The sequence below is a fragment of the Nomascus leucogenys genome, chromosome 5, assembly GCF_006542625.1.
Source record: "Nomascus leucogenys isolate Asia chromosome 5, Asia_NLE_v1, whole genome shotgun sequence".
NCBI lineage: Eukaryota > Metazoa > Chordata > Mammalia > Primates > Hylobatidae > Nomascus > Nomascus leucogenys.
The window spans coordinates 21861488-21884642 of record NC_044385.1 but is presented as its reverse complement, the minus strand read 5'-3'; the positions used below and the strand labels follow the sequence as shown (position 1 = coordinate 21884642).

Genomic DNA, 23155 nt, shown 5'->3' with positions numbered 1-23155 from the left:
CTCAGCGTGTCTTTTGTGTTTGTACACACACGGCGCGAGGCGGCCTGGAGGAGGGAGCGAGCGGTGCGCGGGGGAGGGGCGAGCGCGCGCCAGCGAACGGGCGCGCGGGGGGAGGGGCGGGGGCGGGGCGCAAGAGGGGCTATGGGGGCGGGGCCGAGCCTTCCCTCCATTGTGTGTGATTGGCTGGCGTGCGGCGCGGGGGCGGGGCGGCGTGTGTTGGGGGATAGCCTCGGTGTCAGCCATCTTTCAATTGTGTTCGCAGCCGCCGCCGCGCCGCCGTCGCTCTCCAACGCCAGCGCCGCCTCTCGCTCGCCGAGCTCCAGCCGAAGGAGAAGGGGGGTAAGTTTCCCCGTCTGCCCGCTTCCCCGAAACCGAGCCCCGATTGCCGTCAGCCCCGAGTCGGGCCCTGGCGGTGCCAGGAGGGGACCCGTAGCCCCTCCGGCTTAGCCCACAAACTTTTTGGCCCAGAAATGGAGATGAGGAGCGAGTTTCCCTGTTCCCTCTGGCGGCGGCGGCTCCCCCGTCTCTCGCCGCCTCAGCCCAACAGCAGCAACCGCCGCGGCGCAGAGCCTGCTCTCCCTCCTCCTCCCCGCGCCCCTGGCTCCTCTTTCTTCGTTGAAATCCCGCCCGCCGCCCCTTCCCCGGACCCCAAACCTTCACCACGACCCGCGCGGGCCTCTTAACTACCGCCCCCGGGCCCCAGCCCCCAGTTTTCGAGCGGGAAAGGGGTGGAAATCGCCGCCGCTTCGCACCCTGGGGTAACTCGCTTTTTGCTGCCTCCCCACAGTTGTTGCTAAGCTTCACCATCTTGTCTCTCTTCTCTGGTCACCGACCATATTTTTTCCCCCGTTTCTCTCTTCCCCATTTCAAAAAAGCAAGAATTTTTAAAAGAGGGACATTTTTTTCCCTTTTTTGGAGAAGCGGAAACTTGATGCATTTGAAATGCAAAAAAAACTTTTGCATTTTGGAGGGCGGCACGTGGCAGGGGATAGGGGTATTTTCGAGCGATTTGGTGTTTTGTCTCTTTGGAACGGAATCGGATACGTTTTGCGATTGTTTCCATTTTGTTCTGGTCTGGGAGCCGAGTTGGTTCCTGCTCGAGGCGCTGGGAGCGAGGCGGGCAGGTTGGGGGACCCTGTGCCGAGGGACCTGGAGGAGGCAAAACCAAAAGTTTATGTGGTGCTTGGGGTGGACCGGTCGGCGGATGTCGTGCGTTAATTAAAGCCTGGGTGCGGGGCACTTTTTATTTCACTGCGAAGCCTGTGAGGACTGGACGCGAGGACGGGGCTTTGTAGAATGCTCGCTGGTGGTAGCTGTTGTTCCTCTCTTGTTTTTTCGAGACGCCTTTTTGTCAACATAACTGTAACGATGCAAAACCAAAAATATTTTCAGATATTCACAGCAATCCATCAACAGTCAGACGGGGGGGGCAGCCAAAGTGGGGGGAGTAAGACCTTTTTTTGCTGTAATTTGACTCGACCTTCCAGTGGTTTATGGCTTCGTTCTTTTGACTTGTTTGTGGACGGAATGTTTACAGACATTTCTAATTACTGCTTTAATTAAATAAATTGGATCAAAGGCTCTTCGAGGTATTTTTGTTTTGCCGTTTGTCTCTCAGAATTGGCATTTTGAGAGGTGATTGATATTGCTAACAATTTTCTAGTACTCTAGTTTGTTTCAAGAAGAGATTTTGGGTAGACGTAATCTTCACCCTTTCAAATTATATAACAATACGAACATTATTTTTTATACTGATCATAATTTCCAGATATGGGGAGGGGGTGATCGTGGCAGGAAAAGTTGTATGTTTAGTGGTTGCATATGGTGATTTTTGATTTTTCAATGCTGGTAGGTAAGTAAGGAGGTCTCTGTACCATGGCTCGTACAAAGCAGACTGCCCGCAAATCGACCGGTGGTAAAGCACCCAGGAAGCAACTGGCTACAAAAGCCGCTCGCAAGAGTGCGCCCTCTACTGGAGGGGTGAAGAAACCTCATCGTTACAGGTATTAAAAAACAGGAAAAAAATGGGACAAAGTCTCTCTTGTATGTATCCATATAATTTAACAAAAAGATGGATAACAGGAAAACTCTTTGCTTTAGAAAAACTTTTTTTTCATTTGAACACTTAACTACTGCTTAAATATATGTACTGTATGATCACTTATATATAAAGTTAAGTATTGGGTTTTATTGAAAACGTTTAACTTTGAAGCCATAATCTGACCTAGAGGTCTAAGGAGACCTCGTATATCACTGATAATGTTAATGGGATATATTGACATTTTAGTTAACTATTAGTAATTTTTTAAAAATAGTTAAGTGTTGCTTTCTTGAATGCACGTTTGAGGATATCTTTCCTAGCTTTTGGCAAAATAATAATTTAATCGAGATTGGGTGTTTTATAAAGTTCCTACCCCGTCATTTACTTGATTAGCTTATTTCCTTCTGTATTAGCTCTTGATTGTGAACTACCTGAGCCACTGTGTTGTTAAGGGCATCTGCCATTAGAGGGCAGAAGTTGCCCAGACTTAGCCTCCGCAAATACTACGATTAACCTAAAATAAAAGCTCATACAGTGGAAGAAATAAGTCAGAATGAGAGGTAAATTTCTTGCTGACAATTACTTAGTTAAAAAAAAAAAAACTTTTCCACGTGGAAGGAACACTGCACAATCGGGTGTATTCAAATTTAATAATTAATGAGGGATGAACTGTAGTCAGGGTAGAGGTATTCTGGGAAATAGAACTTAAATGTCACAATCAGATTTTTAAATGAAGTTCATTGGGTTGTGTTGGTCAACTTTAAGGGAAGATAATAGAGGGTGTAGGGAAGGAGAGTGGTGCTAAATTGAGAGGAGCCAACTTCTTTATTAGCCTGACAGCTAATACCTTCCCAAGGTTTATATAAATGAATAACTTTTTAAAATGAAAATAAACAGGGCTTTGATAAACTTCTTGCTAAGAATGCATTTTAATTTCATGATTTTTGCTTTAAAGGTATTGTTACTCTTATTAGATTTGAATGTTTACATCTTAAGTTGATTAGTGAAATTTGATACTGAAGCTGAAGAATTGTTGGGTGGCTTATTTTTTGAAAAATTACTGCATTTCTTTGAAGCTGCCCACTTACCTTTTTGTGCTATTTATGTTTTTGGTAACAGTTTCTTTATTAATTTTTTAAAGGCCTGGTACTGTGGCGCTCCGTGAAATTAGACGTTATCAAAAGTCCACTGAACTTCTGATTCGCAAACTTCCCTTCCAGCGTCTGGTGCGAGAAATTGCTCAGGACTTTAAAACAGATCTGCGCTTCCAGAGCGCAGCTATCGGTGCTTTGCAGGTAAAATGGCGGGTGGGAAGACTCAGAGAGTTTGTATTCCTGTTGTGTACCAAGAACAGTTCCAAATTGTTGCATATGCTTATATCATTTAATCACATGCCTATCAGGTAGTTGATATTGTTACTTCACTGTTGAGACTTCAGAAAGGTTAAATTGCTCAAGGTCATACACATAGAAAATGGCAAAACCATAATTTGAACCTATTTGATTCCAAGGCTTAGTGCACGTTCCATTATACCATTTAAAATTTTGAAAAATTACACTAAAAACAGTATTTAAAGAAAATCCTCTGGTTTGGTTTATGGATGCTGCAGGACATTAAGAAGAACTTGAGACTAGAGGTCTGTATTTGTAGTAACAATTTCAAACAGCAGTGCCTAGAATAAAAGAAATGTCTCTTCAGGTCCTGAAGAAACACAGGTAGAGAGAGCTTAATACCTAGGATGGGAATAGGCAGTATTAAAGAATTATGCATTAAGATGTAAAAGGAGCAGTGAGTGGAGGATAGGATTGGATTGGCAAGATGGGGGGAACGGTGCTTAAAGGTGATACTGGATGTGTAAAGGGACCGGGATTTGCCTTCTGGTTTCCTAAAGGGGATTAGGGATTGCCATTTAAATGTGGAGCATATTGAATTTAATCTTAATCTCTAGCATGTCAGGACTTAGAGAAATACTGTTCTAGAGATATTTGTGTATTTTAGATATTTGTGGTTTAAGTTAAGACCAAAACTTGAAATTCCTACAAGATACTTGATAAAGGTATGTAGACTTCATTAACATCAATCACTTAAGTAACCTAGTTTATATTGTGTGGTTGGATTCTTTAGATGCAAGTATCCCAGAATACAGTAAAGCTACCACCTCCATCAGAAGCATGCAGTTGGGGGTCATTAAAAATGCTGATTGCTAGGCACCATTGCAGACCTGAATCAATCTGGGGGTGGGGAGGGAGCATCCAGAATCTAAGTACACTCCATTGGAGGATTTTCAAGGCTGCTGTTGCTGTGCCCAGCTTTTGCTTTATGTGTGAGAAAGATATGATAGGTGGATTCCACCCTGAAGTGTAATTGGTCGAGCTGTTTCTATGGTTAGTCTAAACTTCATTTGATTGGTGAATTCCAGGAGTAGGCATCCATTAAATTCTCAGTGAGTTGCTGAAATTTCAACTACTCAAATCTTCCATGCTTTTACTTAAAACTTTATTTTCTGTTTTAATAGCCAATTATCTTCAGTTCTTATTTATTACTAAATACAGAAATGTTATTAAGATTTGTAAGCATTGATACAAAGCTGCTAATATTTTCTAGTTAGAACTGTGCTTAACACAATACCATACTTGAAAAGTGTAGCATTTTTAGCTTGAATGTCAATAATGTAGCCTTTTAAATTGAATTTACTAAACAATCTGGGTAAAAGACTCATCTTTCTAAAATTATTCACATGTAAACTTCCATCGTTACTGTTACATATTTGTCAAGTGTGGTTGTATTGGTTTTAAGCAAAATGTTCACCTCTTTTGTCCACAGTTCTCTTAGTGTTAGATAGCTCTTTATTGGAAAGAGTGATCTTTGTTAAGCTTTTGTTTTCTGTTTGCTTTTTTATGCATATATTTTAGTTAAAGATACAGAGAGTGGGCCGGGCGCTGTGACTCACGCCTGTAATCCCAACACTTTGGGAGGCTGAGGTGGGTAGATCACCTGAGGTCAGGAGTTCCAGACCAGCCTGGCCAACCTGGTGAAACCCCTTCTCTACTAAAAATACAAAAAATTAGCTGGGCGTGGTGGCGGGCGCCTATAATCCCAGCTACTAGGGAGGCTGAGGCAGAAGAATCGCTTGAACCCAGAAAGCAGAGGTTGCAGTGAGCCGAGATGGCGCCATTGCACTCCAGCCTGGGCAACAAGAGCAAAACTCTGTCTCAAAAAAAAAAAAAAAAAAGATAACAGGGAGAATTTGTTGATGGAATAGGATAATAGAAGATCGCAATTGAAGTAGAAATCCAAAGGTCCTTTGTTTTTGGCCTTAGAATTACACACTTTACAACTAAAGGATAGCAGGCAGTCCAGTGAGAATGGTAGAGAAGTTAGTCTCAGTTTGCCATGGATAATCAAGAATTTACTTACTTAAAATATAGTCTTTGCCTTTAATGTCTGAGAACTTGAACTCAAATATTCTTATGTTAAGTGGACAGTGTTGCTTTGAAATGGTAAAGAGGCAGACATTGAATATACTCAAAATGTCCTAAACTGATATTTTCTTGTAGTTCTTTTTTTTCTTTGCCATTAACTCAAAATTAATTCATAGGTCATAAATTAGTGTAGCAGTCTTTAATTCCCATTACAGCCTTAATGTTTTAAGGGACTTTGGGCTACATGTAATAGAATTGGCAACGTATGGGTCATGGTCAGATCCTCTCTAGGAGTTGAATCTCCTCTCAGGGCTGACCAGACACAACCCTTATAAACTAGTAGCCAGGTTCTAAGACAGCAGTGAGAGCCCCAGCTACCACATGCGACATGTGAGTGGTTCTAAGCGGTACCACTCTGAAAGGCCACCAGAACCATGGTACCTGATGGTTTGCCCGCATAGTAGCTTGTACCGCATCTTAAAAAAGCATTCTAGCTTTCTGTAATCCTGAGGTGCCAGGTTAAGCAAAATTAAACTGTTTTCTTTCCTGATATAATAGCTGATATGCTGTCTTAGAACCTGGCTACTAGTTTTTCTTTCCTCCTAAGGAGGCTACAATACGCCATTTTTTCCAGGATTTCTACCCACTTCTAGAATATCTTACAAACGAATCTTGGAATATTAAGGACTTTTGCTTTTAATACCTGTGGAATAGGTAAGATGCGAGGGACTAATTGCATAGAATAGAAACATTTTTTAAAACTAGCAAATAATGAAAATCTACTTGAGGGCAAGGCATTTTGAGTATTAAATGAGATTTCTATTATCAGGTAACTTAAGGGCACCAAAAAATGGCTGATAATGCAAGGTCATTGTGAGTGCCAAGGAACTAGGAGTTCAGGGTTGCGTGCACTGGCAACAGGAGCAAGAGACAAGTATGCGATTTTCTCCTTCATGGAATAGTCTGGAGCTGGGCCTTCAAGGGTAGATAAGTAAGACTTAGTTGTTAATAACAAATGCTGGAGAAACACACGTGAAAATAGTTTAATTTGAATGAAAGAAACTTGTAGAAGAGTAGTGATAGGGCTAAAAAGGATGAAGCTATAAATGTGAATATACCTTTTTTTTTTTTTTTTTTTTTTTTTTAGACAGTCACGCTCTGTCGCCTAGGCCGGAGTACAGTGGCACAATCTCGGCTTACTGCAGCCTCCGCCTCCCGGGTTCAAGCAATTCGCCTATCTCAGCCTCCCAAGTAGCTGGGACTACAGGCACATGCCACCACACCCAGCTACATTTTGTATTTTTAGTAGAGACGAGGTTTCTCCGTGTTGGTCAGTCTAGTCTCAAACTCCTGACCTCAGGTGATCTGCCTGCCTCAGCCTCCCAAAGTGCTGGGATTACAGGCGTGAGCCACCACGGCACCTGGGCTGGAATTTTTTTTATTAGAATAAAAATAGCAACTATAAGACTGTTTTCTCCCTTAATATATCTTCAGCAGAGAAATAACTTTTCCTTATAGAAAAGGAGAGAGAGAGCCAACTAACCTATCATTTCATGCTCCAGATCCAAAATTGTTGGATTTATGATTATTTTTTTAAATGGTAATTTCTCCATTTCAAAATGAGTAAGCAGGCCGGGCGTGGCGGCTCACACCTGTAATCCCAGCACTTCGGGAGGCTGAGATGGGCAGATCACCTGAAGTTAGGAGTTCAAGACCAGCCTGGCCAATATGGTGAAACCCCGTCTCTACTAAAAATACAGAATTAGCTGGACGTGATGGTGCATGCCTGTAATCCCAGCTACTCGGGAGGCTGAGGCAGGAGAATTGCCTGAGCCCGGGAGGTGGAGGTTGCAGTGAGCCAAGATTATACCACTGCACTCCAGCCAGGGCTACAGAGCAAGACGCAAATCTCAAAAAAACAAAAAGAGTAAGCAGATGTTTTGGCTTAGACTAAAAGATTCTTCAGCTTTTCAGACAGCTGTAAGTATACTAACAATTTGAGTTATGAGTTAATTCTAAGTGGAAACATCCCTTTTTCCTCTTCACAAGTTAAGTGTCAATGAGTGCTTCATACACTGTCATTTTTGAGTGATAGTAGGAATAAGATGACTTGAAAGGATCTTACAGTCAAATGGGAAAAACCAGAGAGATCGATATTAATACTAGAGGGCAACAAATGCTGTTACAAATTGGGGTACATAGAGGAAGGTACTTGGTAGAGGACAGGGGCACGTCTCTGGGGCATAGATCAAAGTATATAAATAAGGAACTGCCGGGCCAGTCACAGTGGCTCACTCCTGTAATCCCAGCACTTTGGGAGGCCGAGGCGGGCGGATCTTGAGGTTAGATCGAGACAATCCTAGCTAACACGATGAAACCCCGTCTCTACCGAAAATAACAAAAAATTAGCCAAGCGTGGTGGTGGGCTCCTGTAGCCCCAGCTACTGTGGAGGCTGAGGCAGGAGAATGGCATAAACCCAGGAGGAGGAGCTTGCAGTGAGCTGAGATCTCGCCACTGGACTCCAGCCTGGGCAACAAAGAGAGACTCCGTCTCAAAATAAGGAACTGCCGAGTGCAGTGGCTCATGCCTATAATTCCAGCTCCTTGGGAGGCCAAGGTGGGTGGATCACGAGGTCAGGAGTTCGAGACCAGCCTGACCAACATGGTGAAACCCCTTCTCTACTAAAAATAAAAAACGCAGCCAGGCATGGTGGCGCGTACCTGTAGTCCCAGCTACTTGGGAGGCTGAGGCAGGAGAATCGCTTGAATCCGGGAGGCGGAGGTTGCAGTGAGCCAAGATAGTGCCATTGCACTCCAGCCTGGGCGACAGAGCAAGACTCCATCTCAAAAAGAAGGAAAGAAAGAAATAGGTAACTAACTTGTGATATGTTCTGGAATCAGAAGTACTCTTATGATAAAACACGTATGAAAGGGAAGGTAGATGAGAAGCATGTGATAAAAAACCACTTGTTCACCATATTATACTACTGGACAAGGCAGAGGTTCACATACTGTGTGAATGGGATTCAGAGTGAGGAGGAGACTAGGCTGGGATGGGGTATTTGGATTGGACATGATTCCATTTATAAGAATTAGAGTGTTAAATTGGATTTCTTGCTGTATTTGTGACATTTCAGTTTATTAGATATTATGTTACCATTAGAAAAACTAAAGTTTCCTAGTAACAGTAATTTGATTTGTGTAACTTGGTAAAAGATTTACTGCCTTAAGCTTTTGGTTTTTTTCATAAGCTGCTTTTGAGCTTTGTCCCACAGGTTGTAAAATGTAAGCATTTGGTAAAATTGTCAGCATCTTGCCCAGTCATTTTTTTAAAGGGTTCAAAAACCTTTTTGTTTTAATTCATATAGTTGGGTCTTAACTATTGGAAATAACACCATCAATAATTTTTTCTTCATTCCTTTTGCAGGAGGCAAGTGAGGCCTATCTGGTTGGCCTTTTTGAAGACACCAACCTGTGTGCTATCCATGCCAAACGTGTAACAATTATGCCAAAAGACATCCAGCTAGCACGCCGCATACGTGGAGAACGTGCTTAAGAATCCACTATGATGGGAAACATTTCATTCTCAAAAAAAAAAAAAAAAAAAAAATTCTCTTCTTCCTGTTATTGGTAGTTCTGAACGTTAGATATTTTTTTTCCATGGGGTCAAAAGGTACCTAAGTATATGATTGAGAGTGGAAAAATAGGGGACAGAAATCAGGTATTGGCAGTTTTTCCATTTTCATTTGTGTGTGAATTTTTAATATAAATGCGGAGACGTAAAGCATTAATGCAAGTTAAAATGTTTCAGTGAACAAGTTTCAGCGGTTCAACTTTATAATAATTATAAATAAACCTGTTAAATTTTTCTGGACAATGCCAGCATTTGGATTTTTTTAAAACAAGTAAATTTCTTATTGACGGCAACTAAATGGTGTTTGTAGCATTTTTATCATACAGTAGATTCCATCCATTCACTATACTTTTCTAACTGAGTTGTCCTACATGCAAGTACATGTTTTTAATGTTGTCTGTCTTCTGTGCTGTTCCTGTAAGTTTGCTATTAAAATACATTAAACTATATCTGCTTTTGGTCTTTATTATAGCCTTGCCCTACTATTATATTCAAAATAATTATTAAGTCCTTTAATAGTTTATATCTGAGACGTAAGACTTACTGAGAGATGAGGAAAGTATAGACTTGGTGGCAAAAGGAAACTGGCTTTATTTCTAATTTTTAGAAGCTTGCCACTACTCAATGGTCTTAACTCTTTGGATATGTTGTCTTCTGAACCAATAATTCGAAAAGCTAATCAACAGAATCAGCTGGAAAAAGTGGAATCTGTAAGTAGATTGAACTTTCATGAATGTTTAATAACAAATGAGAGTGTGTAACAGTCTTTAGCTCAAAAATTAATGAATTCAAGATCTGGCTATTTTAAGATGCTCTGTATTAGTTAACCCTGAATTTATTCAAGCACTAATAGTTAATTCTTAGCCTTGTTTTGTTTAGCATTGGTACAATTAATGTGAAATGAGGATCATTAAACCTTCTAAGACTTTTTAACACATCCCATTAGTTGTAACGTTTGAGTGTTTGAAACTGCCCTAGAAGTGATATGAAATGTTAATAACTATGCCAAGAATAGACGCATGTCAATAAGATACAACGTTGGGCTTGCATTCTTACTGCTCTTAAAAATTTAGCCGTAACTTAATCTTTTGACTATAGGTGACTATAAAATTCTTTAATGGGAGAATTAATTATTTTAAGAGCCTGATTTTGTTAGCATGCATCCTAGTTTTCAGTGTGATCTTTTGCATATACTTCTACAGGGAAGTACTGGTAACACTTGGTACTTTCTGAATATAAGTTACTAAAAGCCAGTTGTAGTTCAATGTTCTCTGTTCAGTCCAGTTTTTCAGTGCAAAAGACCAAATGGCCTTTTCATGAAAAACACTTTAGAAGAAAAAGGTGTCTCCAGTAAGGGAGGAAGTTAATGTTACCTGCTGGAATCTGATAAAGACCAGTTATTTACAAGTAGACGATACAGTCCTTTGAGTTCTTGGAATCCTAAAATCTCGAAAAGTTTTAGTGCTCTAAAAGTACATCTTTTTGTTGCCCCATGAAGTGGTTGTTAACAATTCTTTTTTTAAACAAAATTTCGATTTGTTTAAGCAAATATTTAGTACTATGTGCTCACTGTCCAGGTATAATACAGTAAATTGTACATTATAAAATGAGCCAGATAGAAAAATAGAAAAAAGCACAAAGATAAACTTGGCACTCAATGTATGTACACAAATGTCTGATCAATTTATTGAATTGTCTCATACAATGCTATGTTAATATTGAGCATGTATTATATATTCCTAACTTACCAGGACCTGACAAATACGCATAGTAGTTTTGAGCTCACGGGCTATCCTTTGACTCAGGTGTAAGTGGATCTGCCAGCTCTTTAATACCTGGGTTAATGCTCAGTAACTGTTAGGTTCGTAATCCTCTTTCCTGTGATGCTTCAGAGCTGCTATATGGCAGTCCCCCTAGAAAAAAAACCTAGAGTGAATTGGAATTCGGCCCAAAATGTATGGAGACTAGCTAGAATTACCACTGTTTCAGCTTTTCAATAGCAAAGTAAATAGCCAATAAACACCTTTTAAGATTCCAGAAAAGTTCACTAAAGTCTAAGTTAACAGATGAAAAACCCCAGAAAATTACATTTAAAGATAAAATTTTCAGGTAAATGTCATAGGAAAATCGGGAATACTATGGAAGAATCTTGAGGAATTTGAACATCCTCTTAAGCAAATGGTGGGAATCTCAGCTATTACAAATAGGTGAGTGCTTGAACAATGCCCAAGCTCTTGCCCTTTCTTGACAGTCCAGAATCTTTAAGAGGAAATACATTCAAATTTGCAAATACATCGAGGGCCTGCTAAATGCTGAGGATGCAAAAGTATGCCCCAACTCAAAATTTAATTCTCAACAACTATGACGCGGGTACTATTTTATGCCCTATTTTACAGGTAAAGAAACGGCAAATGAAGGAGGTAGACTTTGTCCCCAGGTAGGCTAAATCGAAGGCCATTCTCTTAAGTGATACATAGAATAAATCAGAGCAGTTAATTTTGCCAGGGATTGTAGAAGTTGAAGTCTTGGCAGTAGTAGAAGCAAATGGGGGTTGGGAGGGAAGACAATTAGGATTGAGGGTGATATTTTAGAAATCATAAGCCTGTATGCAGTCAAAACCATGCTGCTCATCACCTGCTCAGTCATAACTTACCCCCTTTAATTCCACTCCTATTACCTATTCCTTTAGGCTCTTCCTCCAAAGGGGCATCCAGAACTTTTCACTCCCCACTTCTACTGCCCTAATCCAAGCTGCTATTTTTGCTATTTTCTTTTTTCTTTTCTTCTTTTTTTTTTTTTTTTTTTTTTTTTTGAGACGGCGTTTTGCTCTGTTGCCCAGGCTGGAGTGCAATAATGTGATCTTGGCTCACTGAAACCGCCTCCCAAGTTCAAGCAATTCTCCTGTCTAAGCCTCCCAAGTAGCTGGGATTACAGGCGCCCATCACCATGCCCAGCTAATTTTTTTGTATTTTTAGTAGAGACGGGGTTTCACCATATTGGTCAGGCTGGTCTCGAACTCCTGACCTCAGGTGATCCACCCACCTCCGCCTCCCAGAGTGCTGGGATTACAGGCGTGAGCCACTGTGCCCGGCCATTTATCTACTATTTTATTGGCTGCTCCCACTAGAATGCTACAAGAACGGGGGTTTGCCCTATCCCATTATAGCCCCCATGCTGATATATAGTAAATCTGAATAAAAATCTGTTGAATTAATGCTAGAATGAATGAGTGGTCCTGCTCACCTCCATGTCAACATTAAGCTTCTGTAACCTTAATATATGGTAACTTATTTGTTATTTTGAGGATTAAATGCAAGTAGATACAAAAACACAAGGCCTGGCCGGGTGAGGTGGCTCACGCCTGTAATCCCAGCACTTTGGGAGGCCAAGATGGGAAGATCACTTGAGGTCAGGAGTTCAAGACCAGCTTAGGCAACATGGTGAAACCCCGTCTCGACTAAAAATACAAAAATTAGCCGGGCATGGTGGTGCGTGCCTGTAATTCCCCCCTACTCAGGAGGCTGAGGTGGGAGAATCACTTGAACCTAGGAAGTAGAGGTTACAGTGAGCCTAGATCTCACCACTGCACTCCAGCATGGGCCACAGAGCGAGACTCTATCTCAAAAAAAAAAAAAAAAAAAAAAAGCCGGACACAATAGTAAGTGAACTAGAATCTAAAATTCTCATAAGGCAAGCCAGCATACATACTGTTCCTCGCAGAATTGTAGGGCAAAACCTGGTTTCAAACTTAATCTTTCCAAGTAGCATCCCTACTGAATAGGTATGATTCTTATGCTAGTGAATATTAGTCTCAAAGTGAAATAGATCCTGCAGGAGCTGGATTTTATGGAAAAAAGTGAAATAGGACTAGGTGGGTTACAACTTTATCATGATAGCAAATAAATCAGTAACAACATAAGTGGTGAAACTAGTTAGGAGGCATTCTCAAAGTCATTATGAATACTTTTTTTTTTCTTTTTAACCACTAGCTACTTGGGAGGCTGAGGCAAGAGAATTGCTTGAACCCGGGAGGTGGAGGTTGCAGTGAGCCGAGATCGCGCCACTGCACTCCAGCCTGGGCAACAAGAGTGAAACTCCGTCTCAAAAATTGAGCCACCACATCCGGCTAATTTTGTGTTTTTAGTGGAAATGGGGTTTCACCATGTTGGCCAGGCTGATCTCTAACTCCTGACCTCAGGTGATCCACCTGCTTCAGTCTCCCAAAGTGCTGGGCTTACAGGCCTGAGCCACGGCGCCTGGCCTGGAAATTATTTTTTTAAGGAAATAATTATTTGCAGTGTAGCTCCACAGTTAAGAGTTCAGGCTCTGAGCTGGGTGTGGTGACTCACGCCTGTAAGAGGCTGAGGCAGGAGGGTCACTTGAGGCCAGAAGATTGAAACCAGCCTGGGCAACATAGTGAGACTCTGTCTCTACAAAAAAAATTTAAAATAACCAAATATGGTAGCACCCACCTGTGGTCCCAACTATTCAGGAGGCTGAGGTAGGAAGATCATTTGGGCCCAGGAGGTTGAGACTGCAGTGAACCATGATTGTCCTACTTGCACTCCAGCTTGGGCAAGAGATACTTTGTCTTCAAAAAAAAACAGTAGCTAAACTGCCTCTGTACTAGCTGAGTGACCTCGGGCAAATCACCCAGTCCCCCTATGCCTCGTTCATTCATTCATTCATTCAGTATTTATGGAGTACCTTCTATGTACCAGACACTGTTGTGGGGACACAGAAATGAACAAAGTTACCTATTGTTATGGAGCTACATTGTAGTGGGAAAAGAAACAATAAAGATGAAGTAAATGCAGAGTCTCCTTGACTTAGGATAGGGCCATGTTCCAGTAAACTGACTGTAAGTTGAAAATACCCTAAATCGACAATGCATTTAATACACCTAACTTACCCAACATCACAGCCTAGCCTAGCCTACTTTAAATGTTCTCAGAATGGCCAGTCATGTTGGCTCACGCCTGTAGTCCCAGCACTTTGAGAGGCTGAGATGGGCAGATCACTTGAGGTCAGGAGTTCAAGACCAGCCCGGCCAACATAGTGAAACCCTGTTTCTACTAAAAATATAAAAATTAGGCTGGGCGCGGTGGCTCACCCCTATAATCCCAGCACTTTGGGAGGCCGAGGTGCGTGGATCGCCTGAGGTCAGGAGTTCGATACCAGCCTGGCCAACATAGCGAAACCCCATCTCTACTAAAAATACAAAAATTAGCTGGGCATAATGGCACATGCCTGTAATCCCAGCTACTCAGGAGGTTGAGGAAAGAGAATCGCTTGAACCCGGGAGGTGGAGGTTGCAGTGAGCCGGGATTGCACTACTGCACTCCAGCTTGCGCAACGGGAACAAGACTCCATCTCAAAACAAAACAAAAATTAGCTGGGCGTGGTGGCACGTGCCTGTAATCCCAGTCACTTGGAAGGCTGAGGCAGGAGAATCGCTTGAACCCGGAAAGTGGAGGTTGCAGTGAGCTGAGATCTTACCACTGCACTCCAGCCTGGGTGACAGAGTGAGACCCTGTCTCAAAAAAAAAAAAAAAAATGTGCTCAGAACACTTAACGTTAGCCTACAGTTGGGCAAAACCATCTAACAGCCTTTTTGTTTTTTGTTTTTTGTTGTTGTTGTTGTTGTTTTTTGAGATGGAGTCTTGCTCTGTAACCCAGACTGGAATGCAATGGCACAATCTTGGCTGACTGCAACCACCACCTCCTGGGTTCAAGCAATTCTCTTGCCTCAGCCTCCTGAGTAGCTGGGACTATAGGTGCATGCCACCACGCCCAGCTAATTTTTGTGGTTTTTTTTTAGTAGGGATGAGGTTTCACCATGTTGACCAGGTTGGTCTTGAACTCCTGACCTTGTGATTCACCTGCCTCGGCCTCCCAAAGTGCTGGGATTATGGGCGTGGGCCACCGCGCCCAGCCTATTTTTTAAATAAAATGTTGAAGAGTTCATGAATACTAAACAAAGTGACAAACAATGGTTGTACGGATACTCCAAGGACAGTTTCTATTGAATGTGTGTCACTTTTGCATCGTCGTAAAGTTGAAAAATTGTAGGTCGAACCATCATAATTTGGGACCATCTGTACATAGTTTATCAGATAGTGGTAAGTGCTAAAAAGAAAAAAAGTGTGGATAACAAGTGTTGTGGACTCGGAGGGGAGATGTTGGAAGTTAGCGTAGCCATGGGAGGCATCACTGAGGTATCTTTCAAGTCAAGTCTTGAAGAAAATGAGACGGCAAGCCACACAGATTTGAGAGAAGAGTATTTCAGGTCCTATTAGGGGTCCCATTGGAGGAGCCAGCCTGGTATGTTCTAGGAACAACAGGGAGGTGAGCATGCCACAGGAGAGCAAATGAGCAGAGAAGCACGGTGGGAAACCAGAGATGTAATGGGAGCCAGAGCATGTAGAGCTTTATAGGTCTTGCAAGGACACTGAGTGAGGTGGGAAACCTCTGGAGAGTTTTGAGCAGAAGGATAAAATGGTCTGACTAATGTTTTAACAAAATCACTCCAGCTGCTGTCTGGAGAGTAGACTGAAGGCAATAAGGGTAGAGCAGAAAGGAAAACCAATTAAGCTATTGCAGTAACCTAAGTTGGACTTGGGTGGTGGCAGTGGAGGTGTGCAAAGTGGCATTCTGAATATTTTACAATGATAGGAGGATGGCTAGGACTTAATGGATGTAGGCATGAGAAAAAAAAAGGCGGGGGGTGGGGGGCGGTTAATGGGGCCAGGGTTTTGACCTGAGCAACCGCATGAAGTTGCTATTGCTTGACATAGGGAAGACAGTGAGGGAACAGGTTTGGGAAATATAAGGAGCTCAGTTTTGGACGTGTTAAGATTGAGATGCTTAATTAGACTTTTTAGTGATTTCAGGTAGACTATTGGATATGAACCTGGGGTTTAGGAAAGAGGTTTGGGCTGGAGATATAAATTTGGAAGTCATCAGCATGGTCTTAAAACTAGCTGAGATCACCAAGGAAGCAGGTGCTGATAGAAATTAGAGAGGAAGGCCGGGCGCGGTGGCTCACGCCTGTAATCCCAGCACTTTGGGAGGCCAAGGTGGGTGGATCACGAGGTCAGGAGATTGAGACCATCCTGGCTAACAAGGTAAAACCCCGTCTCTACTAAAAATACAAAAAATTAGCTGGGCATCGTGGCGGGCGCCTGTAGTCCCAGCTACTGGGGAGGCTGAGGCAGGAGAATGGTGTGAACCCGGGAGGCGGAGCTTGCAGTAAGCCGGAGATCGCGCCACTGCACTCCAGCCTGGGCAACAGAGCGAGACTCCATCTCAAAAAAAAAAAAAAAGAAACAAAAAAAAAAATAGAGAGGAGCACCAAGGAATGAGGAACTCAACATTTAGAGTTTAGGGAATGAGTGACAGCTCCAAAGAAGACTGAGAAGAAATAGGCAGAGAGGAAGAAAGTCAGACATATGTGATCAACTGGAATTCAAAAGAAGAAAGTGCTCCAATGAGGACAAAGTGATCTACGGTGTCAAATACCACTAAGTCAAGGGGAGTGTGAGGTCTGAGAATTGACCATTGAATTTGTAGAGGTCATTGGTGATCCTAATAACAGTTTTGATGAAATAGAGGGAACAAAACCTGATTAGAGTGAATTCAAGAGAAATTAGGCCTTAATCAAACGATGAAACTTCATGTCATCAAAAAGGAGACAAACTGACATCATACTGAGGATTCAACGTCACCCAAACTTTTAGCCAAAATGTTTAAACTGAATATAATAAGGATAAAGAAACAACCTGATAAATCCAAAGTGTAAGACATTGGGCCGGGCATGGTGGCTCACGCCTGTAATCCCAGTACTTTGGGAGGCCGAGGCAGATGGATCACCTGAGGTCAGGAGTTCAAGAGCAGCCTGGCCAATGTGGTGAAACCCAGTCTCTACTAAAAATACAAAAAATTAGCCAGGCATGGTGGTGTGCGCCTGTAGTCCCAGCTATTCCAGAGGCTGAGGCACAAAAATCACTTGAACCCAGGAGACAGAGGTTGCAGTGAGCCAAGATTGTGCCACTGCACTCCAGCCTCTGTGACAGAGCAAGATTCCATCTCAAAAAAAAAAAAAAATTTAGCCAGGCAGGGTGGCACACGCCTGTAATCCCAGCTACTCGGGAAGCTGAGGCAGGAGAATTGCTTGAACCTGGGAGGTGAAGGTTGCAGTGAGCTGAGATCACGCCATTGCACTCTAGCCTGGGTGACAGAGCAAGACTCTGTCTCAAAAAAAAAAAAAAAAAAAAACGGCTGGGCGTGGTGGCTCACGCCTGTAATCCCAGCACTTTGGGAGGCTGAGGCAGGTGGATCAGGTCAGGAGATCGAGACCATCCTGGCTAATATGGTGAAACCCCGTCTCTACTAAAAATACAAAAATTAGCTGGGCGTGGTGGTGGGCGCCTGTAGTTCCAGCTCCTCGGGAGGCTGAGATAGGAGAATGGCGTGAACCCGGGAGATGGAGGTTGCAGTGAGCTGAGTTCGTGCCACTGCACTCCAGCCTGGGCGACAGAGTGAGACTCCGTCTCAAAAAAAAAAAAAAGTAAGACATTGTACAAAGCAACTTGCCTAAACTCCAAAAAAAAGAAAAAAATGTCAGCCAGGTACAGTAGCTCACACCTGTAATCCCAGCACTTCTGAAAGCTGAGGTGGGTGGATCACCTGAGGTCAGGAGTTCGAGACCAGCCCGACCAACATGGAGAAACCCTGTTTCTACTAAAAATACAAAATTAGCCAGGCGTGGTGGTGCATGCCTTTAATCCCAGCTACTCAGGAGGCTGAGGCAGGAGAATTGCTTGAACCCAGGAGGCGGAGGTTGTGGTAAGCCGAGACTGCACCATTGCACTCCAGCCCAGGCAACAAGAGTGAAACTCTGTCACAATTTAAAAAAAAAAAAAAGTCAATTTCATGAAACAAGGCAGGGGAACTGTTCTAGATTAAAGGTGATTTAAGAGACATGACAATTAATTGCATATTAATCAATCCTTCATTGGATTCTAGGTTGTTGTTTTTTTTCTGAGAGCCCAGTGTGTGTAAGAGTCTGGATTTTTTTTAAACATTAAAAGGAAATTATTGATGAGATTTTAATAAGCACTATATATTAAATAACATATCACTCTCAAATTTATTGAATGTATAATAATAACAGTATTATGATTGTAAAGAGAATGCCCTTGTTCTTTGAGGTAGATGCTGAAGGGGTAAAGGGTCATAATGGCTGCAGTTTAAAATATATTTAGAGGTCAGGCACAGTGGCTCCTGCCTGTAATCTCAACACTTTGGAAAGCCAAGGCGGGTAGATTGTTTAAGTCCAGGCATTTGAGAACAGCCTGGGCAACATAGTGAGACCCATCTCTACAAAAAATGCAAAAATTAGCCGGGCATCGTGGCATATAACTGTGGTCCCAGGTACTTGGGAGGCTAAGGCAGGACAATCCCTTGAACCTAGCCTAGGAGCCAGAAGCTGCAGTGAGCTGAGGTCATGCCACTGCACTCCAGCCTGAGCAACAGAATGAGACCCTGTCTCAAAAAGAAAGGGCTGGCCAGGTGCGGTGGCTCACGCCTGTAATCCCAGCACTTTGGGAGGCCGAGGCAGATGGATCACCTGAGGTCAGGAGTTGGAGGCCAGCCTGACCAACATGGTGAAACCCCATCTCTACTAAAAAATACAAAAATTAGCCAGGCGTGGTGGCACGCACCTGTAATCCCAGCTACTTAGGAGGCTGAGGCTTCAACCTGAGAGGAGGTTGCAGTGAGCTGAGATCATGCCACAGCACTCCAGCCTGCATGACAAAGCAAGACTCCGTCTCAAAAAAAAGAAAGCAAGAAAATAAAGAAAGTAAGGGAGAGAGAGAAGGAAGGAAGGAAGGAAGGAAGGAAGGAAGGAAGGAAGGAAGGAAGAAAGAAAGAGAGAGAAAGAAGGAAGGAAGGAAGGAAGGAAGGAAGGAAGGAAGGAAGGAGAAAGAAAGAAAAGAAAGAAAGAAAGAAAGAAAGAAAGAAAGAAAGAAAGAAAGAAGGAAAGAAAGAAGAAAGAAAGAAAGAAAGAAAGAAAGAAAGAAAGAAAAAGAAAGAAGGAAGGAGAAAGAAAAGAAAGAAAGAAAGAAAGAAAGAAGGAAAGAAAGAAGAAAGAAAGAAAGAAAGAAAGAAAGAAAGAAAGAAAGAAGGAAAGAAAGAAGAAAGAAAGAAAGAAAGAAAGAAAGAAAGAAAGAAAGAAAGAAAGAAAGAAAGAAAGAAAGAGGAGGAAGGGAGGGAGGGAGGGAGGGAGGGAGGGAAGGAAGGAAGGAAGGACAGAAAGAAGGAGCGAGCCAGGCGCAGTGGCTCATGTCTGTAATCCAAACACTTTGGGAGGCCAAGGCCGGTGGGGCCAGGAGTTCAAGACCAGATTGGCCAACATGGCAAAACCCCACCTATACAAAAAATACCGAAAACAACAACAACAAAAAGAACAAAAAAGCTAGGCATTGTGGTGCATGCCTGTAGTCCCAGCTACTTGGGAGGCTGAGGTAGGAGGATGGCTTGAGCCTGGGAGTCAGAGGCTGCAGTGAGCCAAGATCACACCACTGCACTCCAGCCTAGGTGACAGAATGAGACCCCATCTCAAAAAGAAAAAAAAAAAAAAAAAAAGGAAAGGAAGCAAGGAAGATTTCAAAACAAGCAGTTAGGGGAAATGCTTTTAAAAAGAGAACTGGCGGTGGCTCACGCTTGTAATCCCAGCACTCTGGGAGGCCGAGGCGCGCGGATCACGAGGTCAGGAGATCAAGACCATCCTGGCTAACACAGTGAAACCCCGTCTATACTAAAAATACAAAAAGTTAGCCGGGTGTGGTGGCGGGCGCCTGTAGTCCCAGCTACTCGGGAGGCTGAGGCAGGAGAATGGCGTGAACCTGGGAGGTGGAGCTTGCAGTGAGCCGAGATCGCACCACTGCACTCCAGCCTGGGCAACAGATCGAGACTCCGTCTCAAAAAAAAAAAAAAAAAGAGAATTGGATGAGGCCAGGCGAGGTGGCTCACACTTGTAATCCCAGCACTTTGGGAGGCCAAAGTGGGTGGATCACCTGAGGTCAGGAGTTCCAGACCAGCCTGGCCAACATGGCAAGACCCCGTCTCTACTAAAAATACAAAAATTAGCTGGGTGTGGTGGCAGGCGCCTGTAATCCCTGCTACTCAGGAGGCTGAGACAGAAGAATCGCTTGAACCAAGGATGTGGAGGTTGCAGTGAGCGGAAATTGTGCCACCGCACTCCAGCCTGGGCAACAAGAGTGAGACTCTGTCTCAGGAAAAAAAAAAAAAAAAAAAAAAGAGGAGAAAAGGAGAGAAATGGGCAGTAACTAAAGAAGAACGTGGAAGCTCAAGAGGCCTTTTTTTTTCTTTCCAACTTTTAGGTTCAGGGGTGCATGCATAGGCTTGTTACATAGGTAAGTTTCGTGTCTTGGGTTTAATGTACAGACAACTTTGTCACCCAGGTAATCAGCATAATACCTGATAGGTAGTTTTTCTTTTTCTCTTTCTTTTCTTTTTTTTTTTAAAATCCAGGGACTCACTCTGTTACCCAGACTGGGGTGTAGTCGTATGATCACTGCTCACTGCAGCCTCAACCTCATGGGCTCAAGGGTTCCTCTCGCCTCAGCCTCTTGAGTAGCTGGGGCTACAGGCATGCACCATGGCACTCAGCTAATTTTTAAAATTTTTTTGTAGAGACAAGGTTTCACCATGTTGCCCAGGGTGGTCTCAGACTCTAGGCTCAAGCAACCCTTCCCACCTCAGCCTCTTAAAGTGCTAGGATTGCAGGCATGAGCCACCGTGCCCAGCTCCGATAGGTAGTTTTTTAATACTCACCTTCTTCCCACCCTCCACCCTCAAGTAGTTTCTAGTATCTATTTTTCCCTTCTTTGTGTCCATGTGTACTCCAATTTTAGCTCCCACTTATAAGTGAGAACATGCAGTATTTGGTTTTCTGTTCCTTCGTTAATTTACTTAGAACAATGGCCTCCAACTCCATCCATGTTGCCACAAAGGACAGGACTTTGTTCTTCTTTATGGTTGTCTAGTATTCCATGGTGTATATGTACCACATCTTATTTATCCAGTCCACTGTTGATGGGTGGCATCTGGGCTGATTCCATGTCTTTGCTATTATGAATAGTGCTATGATTAACATATGCATGCATGTATCTTTATGGTAGAGTGATCTATATTCCTTTGTGTATATACCCAGTAATGGGATCACTGGGCTGAATGGTAGTTCTATTTTAAGTCTTTGAGAAATCTCCAGACTGCTTTCCACAGTAGCTGAACTAATTTACATCCTACCTGCAGTGTATAAGTGTTCCCTTTCCTTTGAAACCTCCACAGCATTTGTTACTTTTTGACTTAATTTTTTTATTCACTGGATGTGGCAACAATAGGATGACTTTTTTTTTTTTTTTTTGAGACAGGGTTTCCCTCTCTCCCCCAGGCTGGAGTGCAGTGGCACCATCTTGGCTCGCTGCAGCCTCGACCTTCTGGATTCAAGAGATCCTCCTGCCTCAGCCCACCAAATAGCTGGGATTACAGGTGCACACCATCATGACTGGCTAATTTTTTTATTTTTCTAGAGAATCGAGTTTTGCCATGTTGCCCAGGCTGGTCTCAAACTCTTCAGTCCAAGCAATCTGCCCTCCTTGGCCTCCCAAAATTCTGGGATTATAGGCGTGAGCCACTGCACCCCACCTGAGTTTTTAGTAATAGCCATTCTGACCGGTATAGGATGGTCTCTCATTGTGGTTTTGATATGCATTTCCCTAATGATTAGTGATAGCAAGCATTTTTTCATATGCTCGTTGACTGTGTGTATGTCTTCTTTTGAGAAGTGTCTGTTCATGTTCTTTGCCCATTTTTTCTTTTCTACTTTTTGCCATTTTCTTCCTCCAGTGTCATTTGCCCATTTTTTTCTTTTTCTTTTCTTTTCTTTTTTTTTTTCTTTTTTGAGTCTCATTCTGTCACCAGACTGGAGTGCAGTGGCATGATCTCAGCTCACTGCAACCTCTGCCTCTTGGGTTCAGGCAATTCTCCTGCCTCAGCCTCCTGAGTAGCTGGGACTGCAGACATGTGCCACCACGCCAAGCTAATTTTTGTATTTTTAGTAGAGACAGGGTTTCACCATGTTGGCCAGGATGGTCGTGATATCTTGACCTCATGATCTGCCCACCTCAGCCTCCGGCAGTACTGGGATTACAGGCGTCAGCTACTGTGCTCGGCCCATTTGCACATTTTTAATCGGGTTGTTTTTTGCTTGTTGATTTGTTAGACCTACAAAGAAGCAAGAATATGTAAGTGATGATCAAGAGAAAGATCATACTACAGAGGATCCAGATATTTGAATTAGCACACAAGAATATTAAAATAAACATGATAGCCGGGTGCAGTGGCTCATGCCTGTAATCCCCGCACCTTGGGAGGCCAAGGCAGGCAGGTCACTTGAGCTCAGGAGTTTGAGACAAGCCTGGCCAACATGGTGAAACTCTGTCTCTACCAAAAAATACAAATAAAAATTAGCTGGGCATGGTGGCATGCACCTGTAATCCCAGCTACTTGGGAGGCTGAGGCATGAGAATTGCCTAAACCCAGGAGGTGGAGGTGGAGTGAACTGAGATTGCGCTACTGCACTCCAGCCTGGGTGACAGAGTGAGACCTTGTCTAAAGAAAAAAAGAAAAGAAATCTATAAAAAGGAATCAGATGAATATTCCAGAACTGAAATACTTATCATTTGATGCTAAGAACTCAACTCAGATTCTTAGGTAGATTTCATGGCAGAATACAGGATTTTTGACTTGGAATATGAATCTATGGAAAACACCCCAAGTGAAACACCATGAGAATAAAGAATGGGAAAAAAAATCATGTAAGAGAATGTATGAAAGTGGAGTCACACAAGGATAGGAGAGTGATAATGGAGCAGGAAAAAATATTTGAAGACATAATGTCCAGGAATTTTCCAAAACCGATGGAAGATATTCCCCCCATTACTTCAAAAAGCTCAACAAGCCACAAGC

At 42.9% G+C, this 23155-nt stretch overlaps 1 protein-coding gene across 1 annotated transcript; it reads left to right on the top strand.

Moving 5' to 3' along the window:
• Positions 1–200: 200 nt before the first annotated feature.
• LOC100599068 (histone H3.3) lies at positions 201–9546 on the top strand. Its single transcript, XM_003275091.4, has 4 exons — positions 201–339; positions 1853–2003; positions 3183–3336; positions 8891–9546. The coding sequence occupies exons 2-4, from the start codon at positions 1876–1878 to the stop codon at positions 9017–9019; spliced, it is 411 nt and encodes a 136-aa protein (XP_003275139.1). The 5' UTR covers positions 201–339; positions 1853–1875; the 3' UTR covers positions 9020–9546.
• The last annotated feature ends 13609 nt before the right edge of the window (positions 9547–23155 follow it).

Excerpts from the sequence above, each read along its gene's own strand:
- LOC100599068 (XM_003275091.4), top strand. The coding sequence starts at position 1,876 with ATGGCTCGTACAAAGCAGACTGCCCGCAAATCGACCGGTGGTAAAGCA. Across the intron at positions 2,004-3,182 it reads AAGAAACCTCATCGTTACAG|GCCTGGTACTGTGGCGCTCC; the intron begins GTATTAAAAAAC and ends AATTTTTTAAAG. Across the intron at positions 3,337-8,890 it reads CAGCTATCGGTGCTTTGCAG|GAGGCAAGTGAGGCCTATCT; the intron begins GTAAAATGGCGG and ends TTCCTTTTGCAG.